The sequence below is a fragment of the Amphiura filiformis genome, chromosome 6 (assembly GCF_039555335.1).
Source record: "Amphiura filiformis chromosome 6, Afil_fr2py, whole genome shotgun sequence".
NCBI lineage: Eukaryota > Metazoa > Echinodermata > Ophiuroidea > Amphilepidida > Amphiuridae > Amphiura > Amphiura filiformis.
In genome coordinates this window covers 72,094,202-72,108,581 of record NC_092633.1, presented here as the reverse complement: position 1 = coordinate 72,108,581, position 14,380 = coordinate 72,094,202, and the positions used below count along the sequence as shown (strand labels likewise).

Here is a 14,380-nt window from a genome sequence, read left to right as displayed (position 1 = left end):
AATATAGCCTCCACAATGTAACTGAATCTTGTATTATCAGGACCCAAGTGTATTTTCAGATGGAACCAGTTTAACATACAAACAAACAAACATACACACACTTTGATTTGCACTAAATTTGTTGGGCCTCTTCACATACAAAAATCCTGTGCCTAAGGCAAGTGAAAAAACTCTGTTCCTGATTTTTTTCTCAAAGAGCCTACTTGACCCCAAAATTTTATCAAAAGCTTGAAAAATCAGATTTATTTTGGCAAACATATTTTGAAAATCTTTTTATTTCAGAAAATGTCGGTCAAAATCAAACCACTTCTGCCAAAAGTGCTTAGTGTGCACTTATTAATTACTTGCTAAACTCTATCTAATTATTTCTTATTTATTAAATTATTTTTAAGCAGGCCAAGAAACAAATTCATTTCACATTATAGAGGCCAAATGCCTCCCAATTTTTATGTACTTTTTATATGAGAAAGTAACATTTTCCCCCAAATGCAAACCTTTACATGGAAGGAGTTTTCTAGATACAAATTTGTTTTCCAGTCACGATTCTTGCGAATCATGCAGCAGGACTCATGGCTTCTTACCTTAGTTCTTGGGTCAACCAAATTAACACCAAGTTTGTTGATTGCTATCAGTAGGATATCAGGGAAGTTGGGCTCAGATGTTTGCTGCAACAAAAATAGAAATGATTGCTGTTAGCTAACATGTATTTGACCACTTACTACTTTTACCTCATCATGTATGAATATTTCCATTCTTAATGTAAAATTGATGCAAAATATTACCAAAATAAAAAAAGTTTCTACCCTTTTATAAATGGATTCATCCATCTAAATGATCTTACACAATGTACAGAAGGTATCTGTGTAACAATTATATTAATATTTTTAAAGCTCAGGTGATATTTCAATTTAGGTATGCAAGGTATGAATGATGGGTACGTTCACATATTTTCATGACTAAACGATAATTTATACCCAAGGGCTTTAGTCAGCCCATAGGGCATAAACAACATTCAATCATGAAAATATATTAATGAACTCCATTCATCAGCAACTTCAGCAAGTACTGGTAGATACAAGAATGTCATTTTTTAGTATTGCAAATTGCACATAATAAATGTACCGGGGTGGGGGGTAAAACAAAACAGTAACTACAACAGGAAAAATCTGGGATTAACACAGGAGTTTTCACTAGAACATATTCTGCCTAATGCATTTAAAAGCTCACAAGAAACACCAATTTTATTTGGCAAAAGATGATCAATAATTGAGGGGTATATATTCTTAAGAACATGGTACTTTTTGGGTAGGCAAAAATGCTCCATTTACACGTATAAAAAGTAAGAATACTCCAGTTGGAAAATTTAAGAGTGACCCCCCCACCCCCCTTGGGAGGCTGCTTGCCTTCTCACTTCCATATCCAACAATTTTGTAAGAATACTTCATAAATACAAAATACTCTACTTCTATAATTATGTACCCTGACAACATATTCCCTAATAGGCATTATCAACAAAAACTACAAGCAGCACAACCAGACCATCCTTTATGGGTAAACTAGGGTCAAATCACTCCACTTTTTGTATGTTACACTGACATGCCTACTCTTGACCCATAAAAGATGACTCTGGCTGCTTATGAACAAAAAATGCAACATTTGTCTTTTGTACTAATACTGATATAAAAAGCAACATTTCTAAGCAGCTGATTGGAATTCTACTCTCAGCAGGTTACACATATAGCCAACATCTCAGCCAACACCTGTACTACAACAACTCACCATCTGTATTATTTATCCATCCAGAATATAATGTGATAAGTAAACAAAAATCATGCTTATGGAATGAGGTGTAATGACAGTGAAAATATAATGATGAAATAAAACTGTTTGAAGAAATGTAAATAATTGCTCATCACAACAACACTATACTTGGTTTAGTTGATCATTTATGTTTAACTTTGACTCAACTGTTATGCACAGGTTCCCCATCAAAATTGATTCCAACGCGAGTCTTGTAACAATAAATTCCACTGAAAGGTCATACAAATTAAACCCCTGTGTCACAGTCCCCATTTCAGGGAATGCTGTACCAATGGCTCTTTAAATGGCTCTTTAGTCATAAGAAATATATATCAGCCAAAGCTTCAACAAAGTATCTAAATGAAGGTTGTTTGGAATTGGTCTGATATAAGCATTGAATATAATCTTCATTGTGCATAACACTGTGGCAGGCTTACCTTAACTTCAAAGAATGCCGATCCGAATGTTGGCCATCTGTAGAGGATCTTGAGGAAGGCAATCTTAGCTTCATCTCTTGACTTGCCAGCATGTTTGTTGTAAGCTGCTACAATAGTCTATTTAGTAATAGAAAGTCAACATTTTGTTTAAAATGACAGCTACATGGAATACAGCAGAAATATCCAACATTTGAATCTGGATAATTTCTTTTCTACATGACCGCTATACTTATATCATATCAGATCGACATCCTACTAGGGGTTGCCGGCTTACCCATTAACTCCCTCACTCATTTTGTTTTCTCATTGATCATTGTACATTATTTATTCTATACATTAGAGTGAAATAAAAATATATCTCAATGAACTAAACTTACATGACAACATACAGGGCACATACATTATGTTTACACTAGGCAAATGGCAAACAAGCGACAATAAACAAGTTCATTGGTTGTAATACAACACACTGATCTCCTGATAATACTTTGTGGTCAGGCGAATAATGTACTATATGTGCAAACCTTAAAATTGGTCGAACTTGAAGACACCAGTAACAATTTGGACCTGTCAATACATGCCGGCAGTCAGTATGCACAGAGCCATTTTGTGTTTGTACTCTCTTGTTTAACCCCTTTGATACAACCATACATAATTAAATACTACAATCCCCGAAAAATGTCGTTGAAACGCTTTAGGCATCTTGAATGAAATCCAAAGTGTATATTTAATGTGGATAAAAATGTTCAATATTTGGAATTAGAAGAAAGCTGGGCCATCAATTAACACTTTTTCCTTCCCCACCCCCATCATTCAATGTTGCGACACTTTGGAGACACGCTGAACACATTTGCACGTTTCAACATTGCACGGGGGAGTGGGGGGACTAATTTTCTCCTAAAGACGCTTTAATGTTTCAAGACATATTTCGGGGATTGTATGAGGCAAACGCTAAAATTAACATCTGATTTTAATCTTTTGGCTATAACTTTAAAACTACTTGATAGAATCACTCCAAATTTTCAATGAATATTAGTTAGTGCATAAGCTATGATATGGGTATAAAATAAAACAACTAATTGTATCAATTTTGACTATATCGCCCTGCACTACAAGCAGGTTGCACCCCCACCTGTGTATGTCTACAATCATAGATTGAATACAATAACGCTCTTTTCAAACATACTAATCTTACAGATGTGAGTGATCAGCATGATATAGTTCAATGCATAGGTATCGCGTGAACGCTGCAGTGCAGGGCAATATAGTCAAAAACGACCTTTTTCATCTTTTTTCAGACCAACGCCCCGAGCAAAAAAACAAAACAAAAGCAGAACCAATAACAAAATCGCATTAGTACGCTTATGAAGTAGGCCTACTCATGCAGAGATATCTTTAAAATTGATATTTTATTTGCGTGAAATGGTAAAGTGCGATTGTAAATCGTCCCATTGAATCACATAGTGATTTGACGGTTTACCCTAGCCTAATACTGAATATTAATACAAGGAGTTTCTTTAATTTAGAAATGGTAAACCGTTGACAAAATTCATAATTTAGGCCGATTTGGTGTCAACTTTTATTTGTAAAGTGTTTTGTTTGAAAGCTTGTTAAAAACTACATCTAATTTTACTATTTTACGTTTTGTTAGCTCTAACATTATTTACATTTTACTGATTTTAGCAAATGTAAATCGTCTGTCGAGATTTACCATTTTCATAATCACGAGAATGCAATGCGCACCCATATATCACGGAATCCCGTAATTATTTCAACATGACAGCGTGGTGTAATGGACAGTACTTCAGACGGTAAAACGGAAGGCTAGTGGTTCGAGCCTCAACAGTTTCACCTTTTTTTTTTTTTTTTTTTTTTTTTGTGTGACTTATTTAAACCAGTAAACTATTCTTCTGTATTCATGACAATTGACATTGTGAAACACGAAAATAAGTTTTAAAGCCCTAATTTATCTATGGTATGATAATTGATTTTTTTTAAATTGTAATAAAGACACAAATAGATCCGGACATCTTTAAAGGTCATGAATATGGGCACTATAGCAATTGTAAGATAAACTATTCTTCTGTATTCATGACAATTGACATTATGAAACACGAAAATAAGTTTTAAAACCCTAATTTATCTATGGCATGATAATTGATTATTTTTGTTTTAAATTGTAATAAAGACAAACATAGATCCGGACATCTTTAAAGGTCATGAATATGGGCACTATAGCAATTGTAAGATAACCCCCCCCACACACACACACACCCCACCCGTTCAAGTTTCATACGTTTCATAAGTATTTTACTTATAGAGTGCTTGCACATAAGGTCATTAGTTCAAATCATCTCCTCTATAGGCACGCTCCAGAAGATATGCAAATGGATGGAGTACAAAAGAATTATTTGACCACTACCTAAATAAAAGATGAGTTGTTTTATTTTGTGCCCACATCATAGCCTATCTATTAATGAATAGTCATGGAAAATTTTTCACAGCGGTACCTATGCATTGAACTATATCATGCTGATCACTCACATCTGTAAGATTAGTATGTTTGAAAAGAGCGCTATTGTATTCAATCTATGATTGTAGACATACACAGGTGATGGGTGCAAGCTGCTTGTAGTGCAGGGCGATATAGTCAAAATTGATACAATTAGTTGTTTTATTTTATACCCACATCATAGCTTATGCACTAACTAATATTCATTGAAAATTTGGAGTGATTCTATCAAGTAGTTTTAAAGTTATAGCCAAAAGATTAAAATCAGATGTTAATTTTAGCGTTTGCCTCAGACAATCCCCGAAAAATGTTGTTGAAACGCTTTAGGCATCTTGAATGAAATCCAAAGTGTATATTTAATGTGGATAAAAATGTTCAATATTTGGAATTAGAAGAAAGCTGGGCCATCAATTAACACTTTTCCTTCCCCACCCCCCATCATTCAATGTTGCGACACTTTGGAGACACGCTGAACACATTTGCACGCTTCAACATTGCACGGGGAGTGGGGGACTAATTTTCTCCTAAAGACGCTTTAATGTTTCAAGACATATGTCGGGATTGTATGAGGCAAACGCTAAAATTAACATCTGATTTTAATCTTTTGGCTATAACTTTAAAACTACTTGATAGAATCACTCCAAATTTTCAATGAATATTAGTTAGTGCATAAGCTATGATATGGGTATAAAATAAAACAACTAATTGTATCAATTTTGACTATATCGCCCTGCACTACAAGCAGGTTGCACCCCCCACCTGTGTATGTCTACAATCATAGATTGAATACAATAACGCTCTTTTCAAACATACTAATCTTACAGATGTGAGTGATCAGCATGATATAGTTCAATGCATAGGTATCGCGTGAACGCTGCAGTGCAGGGCAATATAGTCAAAAAACGACCTTTTTCACCTTTTTCAGACCAACGCCCCCCAGCAAAAAACAAAACAAAACGAACCAATAACAAAATCGCATTAGTGCGCTTATGAAGTAGGCCTACTCATGCAGAGATATCTTTAAAACTGATATTTTATTTGCGTGAAATGGTAAAGTGCGATTGTAAATCGTCCCATTGAATCACATAGTGATTTGACGGTTTACCCTAGCCTAATACTGAATATTAATACAAGGAGTTTCTTTAATTTAGAAATGGTAAACCGTTGACAAAATTCATAATTTAGGCCGATTTGGTGTCAACTTTTATTTGTAAAGTGTTTTGTTTGAAAGCATGTTAAAAACTACATCTAATTTTACTATTTTACGTTTTGTTAGCTCTAACATTATTTACATTTTACTGATTTTAGCAAATGTAAATCGTCTGTCGAGATTTACCATTTTCATAATCACGAGAATGCAATGCGCACCCATATATCACGGAATCCCGTAATTATTTCAACATGACAGCGTGGTGTAATGGACAGTACTTCAGACGGTAAAACGGAAGGCTAGTGGTTCGAGCCTCAACAGTTTCACCTTTTTTTCTTTTTTTTTTTTTGTGTGTGACTTATTCAAACCAGTAAACTATTCTTCTGTATTCATGACAATTGACATTGTGAAACACGAAAATAAGTTTTAAAGCCCTAATTTATCTATGGCATGATAATTGATTTTTTTAAATTGTAATAAAGACACAAATAGATCCGGACATCTTTAAAGGTCATGAATATGGGCACTATAGCAATTGTAAGATAAACTATTCTTCTGTATTCATGACAATTGACATTATGAAACACGAAAATAAGTTTTAAAACCCTAATTTATCTATGGCATGATAATTGATTATTTTTGTTTTAAATTGTAATAAAGACAAACATAGATCCGGACATCTTTAAAGGTCATGAATATGGGCACTATAGCAATTGTAAGATAACCCCCCCACACACACACACACACACCCCACACCCCCACCCGTTCAAGTTTCATACGTTTCATAAGTATTTTACTTATAGAGTGCTTGCACATAAGGTCATTAGTTCAAATCATCTCCTCTATAGGCACGCTCCAGAAGATATGCAAATGGATGGAGTACAAAAGAATTATTTGACCACTACCTAAATAAAAGATGAGTTGTTTTATTTTGTGCCCACATCATAGCCTATCTATTAATGAATAGTCATGGAAAATTTTTCACGCTGGTACCTATGCATTGAACTATATCATGCTGATCACTCACATCTGTAAGATTAGTATGTTTGAAAAGAGCGCTATTGTATTCAATCTATGATTGTAGACATACACAGGTGATGGGTGCAAGCTGCTTGTAGTGCAGGGCGATATAGTCAAAATTGATACAATTAGTTGTTTTATTTTATACCCACATCATAGCTTATGCACTAACTAATATTCATTGAAAATTTGGAGTGATTCTATCAAGTAGTTTTAAAGTTATAGCCAAAAGATTAAAATCAGATGTTAATTTTAGCGTTTGCCTCAGACAATCCCCGAAAAATGTTGTTGAAACGCTTTAGGCATCTTGAATGAAATCCAAAGTGTATATTTAATGTGGATAAAAATGTTCAATATTTGGAATTAGAAGAAAGCTGGGCCATCAATTAACACTTTTCCCTTCTCCACCCCCCATCATTCAATGTTGCGACACTTTGGAGACACGCTGAACACATTTGCACGCTTTCAACATTGCACGGGGAGTGGGGGACTAATTTTCTCCTAAAGGCGCTTTAATGTTTCAAGCCATATTGCGGGGATTGTAGCATATCAAATTTGACATCTTACCCTCTTCCAATCTTCTGGTGACATTGTGCGCACCATATCTGCAGGCAGCAACTCCTTCAACATCCGTGGAATATTCTGGAATTCAGACTTATCCTCAGCGAATCTGACACGATACTGCAGCGCCCCCAGCTGGGCAGCCTCATCCTTGGAGCATTTGTGGTAGCCACGAAGCAGTTTGGGAAGCTCTTGATGGTAGTGGAATATAACATCTGCATTAGGATCTTTGCCTGGTACTGTGTTGGTCCACAGTTTCTTCATGAAGAACACTTGATAGGTTAGCACAGGCATGGAACCTATAGGTACAAATAAACATTAAAAAATTACAGTGCTTATTTATAACAAAACAAAATCAAATATACAGAAGAAGAGGTTGATTTTTCTTTACTTCCCATTATCAAACTACAATGGTACTAAATCAAATTAAGCATGCAAATTTGATTTTAAACCAACTGCAATGTTGATTTTTTCTGTTGGTATTCTTGTCTCAGGATTTTTCATATTGAATTTGAAAAATTATGAAATGTTTAAAACAATTGAAATGTTGCAATGCTGTGGATAAGCTTACCATCTCTGCTAGGCCTTGCTTTCCTGATCCAATCTGTCAGATGTCTCACAAAGTCAAAGAAGAAATCTCCCTCTGGAACACTGATAACTGAAAATATAATGAAACACACAATCTGTCTGTAATATGATCTGCTAGCAGAATCTACAGATACATTTTCAATTCAAGTAAAATGATCACCCACTATTCGGATAATAGTCTAATCATTAGTTAGCACAACATAATACATCTCATATTTGAAGGTTACGCTATATAGTCTTAAATAAGAGCATAACTATTATTACTGTAGTCTACATTACCCACACATTAATGAAAAGAGATTTGCAACATCTTCCTGGTTTGTATAGAGCTAGATTTCTAACAATATTCATGAGGACCAATAATTGTTCTATTCCTTGCGCTAAAGGAATTCCGCATGATGGATGTTACATGTACCTGTATTGAAATTACCCCATGAATCATGATTTTATTTTGGAAAATGTGGGTGGAAAGATCAGTAACCATAACAATTTTGTTTTGCTATTTCTTATAAGAGTTGGTCCTCATTAAAGATAGTATATACTTGTTTACTTTTCATTTTGTTCTTTATTCATCCCTGACATTTACCTTTATCTGCAATTTTCACAAACAGACTGAATCCTTCAGAGGATTTGAGTCGGAGTCTCTGTCCTATAGTGACACAGAAATCCTTGGCTCTAGTACCGGAATCCACTTCAAATGCCTGTCAAAGCAAGAGCATTTAAGAGTGTAGCCTAGGTTAGATTTTTCACATTTTATGAAATTCATGTATATAGAAAAATGAAGTCTTTTGGTATTCACTTATATCAACTTAGTCCATATTCAAACTACATCCCACCCCTATCAGTTTAGATTTGACAGCTGAAGGTTTGAATACTTATATAACAATAGCTTTTATTTATGTATTAAAAGTAATGTAAATGTGACTGATATACCAGCATCAAACTGCAGTCTTAACACACATGTATCAAGGCCAAAGTTGCCACTTGCTATGACATGTTTGCCTTGGTGTTTATTTGTGAATTTGAGTATTGTATGTAACATTGCACATTAAACCAAAAGTTATGCACCAAGCAAATTATTTTACAAATATTCAGGCAAGTTAAAATCATGGCAGTCAAGTTGTGTCTCACAGCAACTGGCTGAGTTAACATATGGAAGTGGATCAAAAAGTTAAGGGTGATGAGCCCTGGTATGTGTGGATGCTAAATAGAAGCACTTAAAGATTGCAGACTTCCTACCTCATCAGTGTCATCAGGGAAGTAGACTTTATGGAAGATTTGAGTGGTCTTGTGTTGGATGGCTTCAACTTCCACCAAGTGAGGAGGATACTTGCGTTGGCCAAACCTGATGGTCTTCTGTAGACGTTGTAAGCAGTCCATAGCTAGTGTGTTGCGAGCTGAGCGCAGGAACTTAGTTACTTCTGGCATTAGTGTTTGACTGCAGGCAAAGATTCCTGTGGCAAGCCACATCAACTCCCAGCCTCGTTCATCACTAATCCTGATGATAAAAATATCATGAAACATTACTGGATTTTGATTTTGTAAGACTGTACAATGATGTACCAAAGGGCTGAACAATTATGCAAAGAAGATCCAAGATTCTGAATAATTTGGCTGCATTAGCTATCTGCCCAATTAATTTCTACTGAGAAGTTTGTGTTTGAGGGAAACACATTCCAAAAGGTCCGATTTAACATTACTTTCAATTCCTTCTGTCCCGATTTTGATCAAGAAGGTACTTGAGGACACAGCCTGCCCGCTATACCATCCTCTGGTTACAACCTTGAATAGAATTGCATTTGTTAGTATGGCAATACTTCTGCATCAACTTTCTCAGAAATTTTCTTTATTTCTCCTTAAATGACTTGCTGACAGTAGTAAATTTGAAATGCCAAATAACTTGCCAAGCATGCCTATTTTATAACAATACAATGTCCTTACTTGAGTCTGTTTTCTGTGAGCTGTTTGATTATTTGACAATAGATTTCATCCTTCAGAGGTTCATTCTTCAGAGCACCCTCAAAGATGTGATCGGTCAGTTCGTTACCATGACGATAGTTCCTCTTGGTTGGGAAATCACCCATATATTTCATGATAGGTGTGGAAAGTTAAAGAAAACAATTTCATGCATAAACAGTGAAACATTTTGAACAAAAATATGTGAGGTGGCAACAAAATAAATAAATTCCCCTAATTCCTAACCTGACAATAGACTATATAAATACTCACTTGACATTAGTGGATTTCTCACCCTAATGTCAACTTGCTACCCATTCAAATAGTTAAAGGGAGACTCCGGCAATCACAACATTATGCCTTATATGTAAGAAAAATAATTATCAAGCATGTATCCCGTGGTTTTATTTAAAACAAACTCATAATGACCATAAAAACGAATAAAAACATCTGTCTCTCAACACGCGATATTCAAAATTCCCGGCTACCGAAATTGTCGAGTGCAATGGCGTCCCAGTAATACAATGAATGCTGGCGACAATTGAGCGCAAACAACCATTACGTCATTGCACTTAAACTATTTCGGCGCGGGAATTTTGAATATCGCGTGTTGAGAGCCGACTGTTTTTATTCGTTTTCATGGTCAATATGAGTTTGTTTTAAGTAAAACCATGTGATTCGTCCTTGATAATTATTGTTCTAACATATAATGCATATTGTTGTGATTGCCGGAGACCCCCTTTAAGTTACACTCCGCTGGCATTAGGAAGCTCTGTGAAGCCAAGCTTGTAATTAGGGACAAATGGAGATTGTAGAGATAAAATTATAGCATATATGGATCATACGGACACAAAGGTTAGGCCCTAAGGTGAGGATGATGACAAACTAGCAATAAAACAAAAAACTATTATGATGGAATCATGAACTTACAGAAATGACAATTTGTGATTAAATTAAACATTTTTTTTTATATTACTATAATAGGAATACCAAATTTGTGTATAAGTATAAGAAAGGATATATTCAAAGGCGATGCAGGCTTCTTCAGCTAGTTCTGGATTGTTGAGTAGTTTCTTGAGCAATGGTTGCCTGATAGGTTCCTTGCTGTGACTCCATAGTGTGTCTTTGGTGCGGCGTTTCACAGCACGGCTTAGTGTCCTCTTGGGTGGAGGCCTGCAGGTTTCAAATCAAATCACAAACCAGCAAATTATTTTCATGTCTTTATACAACATTTTATGCCAATTTTAGTCTAGTCCTTTTGCTTCCTTTATTGCAACTCTCTTTACAACCTTGTCAACCAGGAGGTTGTTTGGAGGATGGACAAGTTTGGCCATTTGTTTGTAACTTTTAATACTATCACAATGATAAAATCATGCTAAATAATTAGATGGAATCAAAGGTGTCTTTTCATTGGTAAGATTCTGAATGAATGGAATTGTTATGGTAATGCCTGAACCAATGCATTCACAGATGGGTGTTAAATGGATGTTAAGCCTAGTCATTGACAATTTGGCCCTGGTTAGCGGGACAGTTTCCAAAATTGGCAGAAATGTTCATTCTTTCTATTCTGATTTCACCTCATTTTTCCAAGGGGTATCTTCCCTCCACCTACCCCTAGCTATGTTCCTATGTTGTCAATTTGTTCTATTATTAAATTTTACCTAAAGTGATCAATGGCAAACTCTTCTAATGTATGTTGTTTCTTCAGTTGCTCTGATGGAATGGCAACTTCAGATGGGCCAAGTCTATCTGACATGTCTGTTGGTTGCATGGTAAACATTGCCTGGGAAAAAATAGAGAAAATGTCATTAGCATCAATTTGTAAGCAGATTTTCTGTCAAAGGTTATTTGCCAATTTGAACATTGCGTTTTCACACGTATATATTTCATTTGGCGAACAGGAGTACCTAATATATAGACCACAATTCCCATTTCCAAAATTGACTTATTTACGATTTCTGTCAAATTAACACTCAACTTACCACTACATCTGGACTTGGTTTAGTCATAGTAGGTAGTACATAGACACATTCTGCAGGGAAGTCTCCTTTACGACCTGTTCTATCATTCTCTCCATAACACCAGCCACTATTCATGATTGCATCACCATTGTCTTGCTCCAGAATGATGAGATCACCACGCTGGAAACTCAAGAAGGACGAACCTTCACCTGTAGGTGAATAAATTAATAAATTGATTGAATAATTCAATGAAGATCCCCATTTGTTATTGATTTATTGTTGTTACTGTTTTGGGACAAGAGGAACTAATTCTTCCCTACACATACAGTCTTCTGTCTAGCACCAGCCAAAACATTTATCGGATGTAATTTTACATATTAAGCAGACTGGTCTATGGCCCAATATAAGGTGCTTCTTGCTATAAGGAAAATATGATGCTTCTTCAACTTGTGAGCTGGTATCTGAACACCCCTTTTCCCTAATGGTATGGAGGATTATAACAAATTAAATCATATGAATAAATAGTTAGCATACAGAAGTAGTATTGAAGAGACCTACCTTGGCTGGGGTTGTCTTGGAGTGCAACAACATAGCGAGATCGTTTCTTCATGCCTTCCAAGAAGAACACAATGATGTCTCTGATGTCCTCTGCATTGGAGGAAGTGAATGTGAACTCTTCACCTTTTACTGTTAACAGTGTGAAACTTTGGCCATGTAGTTTGCCAGTCCTGAAAATTAAATAAATAATGAAAGAGTACAGTGCAATAAATCATTTACCACATTTCATGGATGTGGCTTCATTCACTTGCAGGACCTTTATCAGCCTAAATTTAAAACCACCTAAACCATAATTGCTTCTGATAAGCCCATTATAACAGGATATTACATAATCATTTAAAGTATGCCAATTTTAAGATTAACTTGTAAAAAATATTGCAGAATCAGTTACAAAAATAAATGTTAATTTCTCAGTCGGTCACCAGCTACATTGATTAACTGAGGGCGCATGTCTACTTTAACCAGTACAACTTACCTGCTGCTAGACACCTGTGTGATTTCTGGGAATGTCAATTCCAACAACACCTGCTCCAAGTCATCTACCACATACACACCAGTCCAGTTGACTGCAACTATCACATCATTCTTAGGCAGACTTGGACCAGAGAACTTGTATGCCTCATAGAAGCGTGAGAAGAGAAGCGGCCACTTGAATTTGGCGTAGTTTACAACATCTTCTTTGACTCTCATTGGGTCCACTTTGTCTTTCACATAGTAGCTCTATGTAGGAAGAAATTGATAAAAAAGACAACCTGATTAAGTGTAAAAGCAAATATTTTGCCACATAATAGCATTGTGTCTCAAAGGCAAGTACAATTTGTGGAACCATTCTAAAAGCCCTTGCAGCTACTCCTAACTTGGGAAAGGCATCAAAGAGATTTGGCCCAAGGACCTTTGCTCTACAGTTGTATTACTATCCAAACATTTGGTCTCTCCAAACTCTTAGTTCTTAGTGCTGTTTTTGCCACATCGTCTACTGCCTTTTCATTTTGTTGTTGCTAAGACCAAGGATTTTTAAACATTGAAAATGCTGGAATTGCTTCATATCTCAGCAAAAATTTGAATATGAATAATAAATTTTCAAGTAACTTACACTTTTGTGTTCTTGCATCACCAACTGTGCCCACCGTTCTATTGTCTTTGATCCTGAGATAGCATTATCTGGAATGTATGTAGGCAGCAATCCCATAAGTCTATCATAAACCATACTCCAGCCATAGTCCACATAGTATTGCTGGGTAGCAATACATGCCAGATCAGCATCCTGTAAACACAATGCATTGTGGGATAAAATCATTAGTTAGGCACAAAAAATTGGTTAATTTGATGTGTTCTATGTGGAACACAGGTCAGAGTTCCATTTGTTCTTGGTTTGTTGTGAACCGGTCAGTATTCTCAAAACAAAAGTCAGGAAAGACTTGAATAACTGCCACAACTCCACAAAATTAAAATTCGGGAGTAGGATCAAGGTTTAGGATTTGGGGTTATAAGGCCAAAAAAAAAAAGGTTTGGTTGCCCTTCCATCAAGACAAAAATTTGGAGGGTCGGTAGGTCGATCCTTTTTTTTTTCATGGGCTCTTCCTTCATTTTTCCTCCATTTTGAAAAGGCAAGCATTGACAAATGCTTGATCATTTTATGGTAAAAAATTGTGCGATTTTGGAGTGAATTTAAATGGAAATACTGCCCGTTTTTAATCAAATATGCATTTAATAAATAAAATGAGTGAATAACAAGTATAAAATGTCTTTGATTCTGTCCAAATTTAAGGTTTCTTCTAAAAAAGTGATTGGGGAAAAAAAAAAAACCTGACCCAAGATTTCTAATTTTTTGGGTCTA

General features: G+C 35.5%; 1 protein-coding gene across 1 annotated transcript in view; it reads right to left on the bottom strand.

Annotated features, from left to right (window-relative positions):
* LOC140155978 (unconventional myosin-VIIa-like) overlaps positions 1-14,380 on the bottom strand; it is a 43,612-nt gene that overhangs the window by 1,635 nt on the left and 27,597 nt on the right. The window contains 13 exon segments of the mRNA XM_072179019.1: positions 582-665; positions 2,238-2,354; positions 7,487-7,779; positions 8,052-8,138; positions 8,655-8,769; positions 9,308-9,566; positions 10,010-10,166; positions 11,046-11,197; positions 11,686-11,807; positions 12,007-12,194; positions 12,544-12,713; positions 13,019-13,263; positions 13,637-13,807. Coding sequence (XP_072035120.1) covers positions 582-665; positions 2,238-2,354; positions 7,487-7,779; positions 8,052-8,138; positions 8,655-8,769; positions 9,308-9,566; positions 10,010-10,166; positions 11,046-11,197; positions 11,686-11,807; positions 12,007-12,194; positions 12,544-12,713; positions 13,019-13,263; positions 13,637-13,807 — 2,160 coding nt within the window.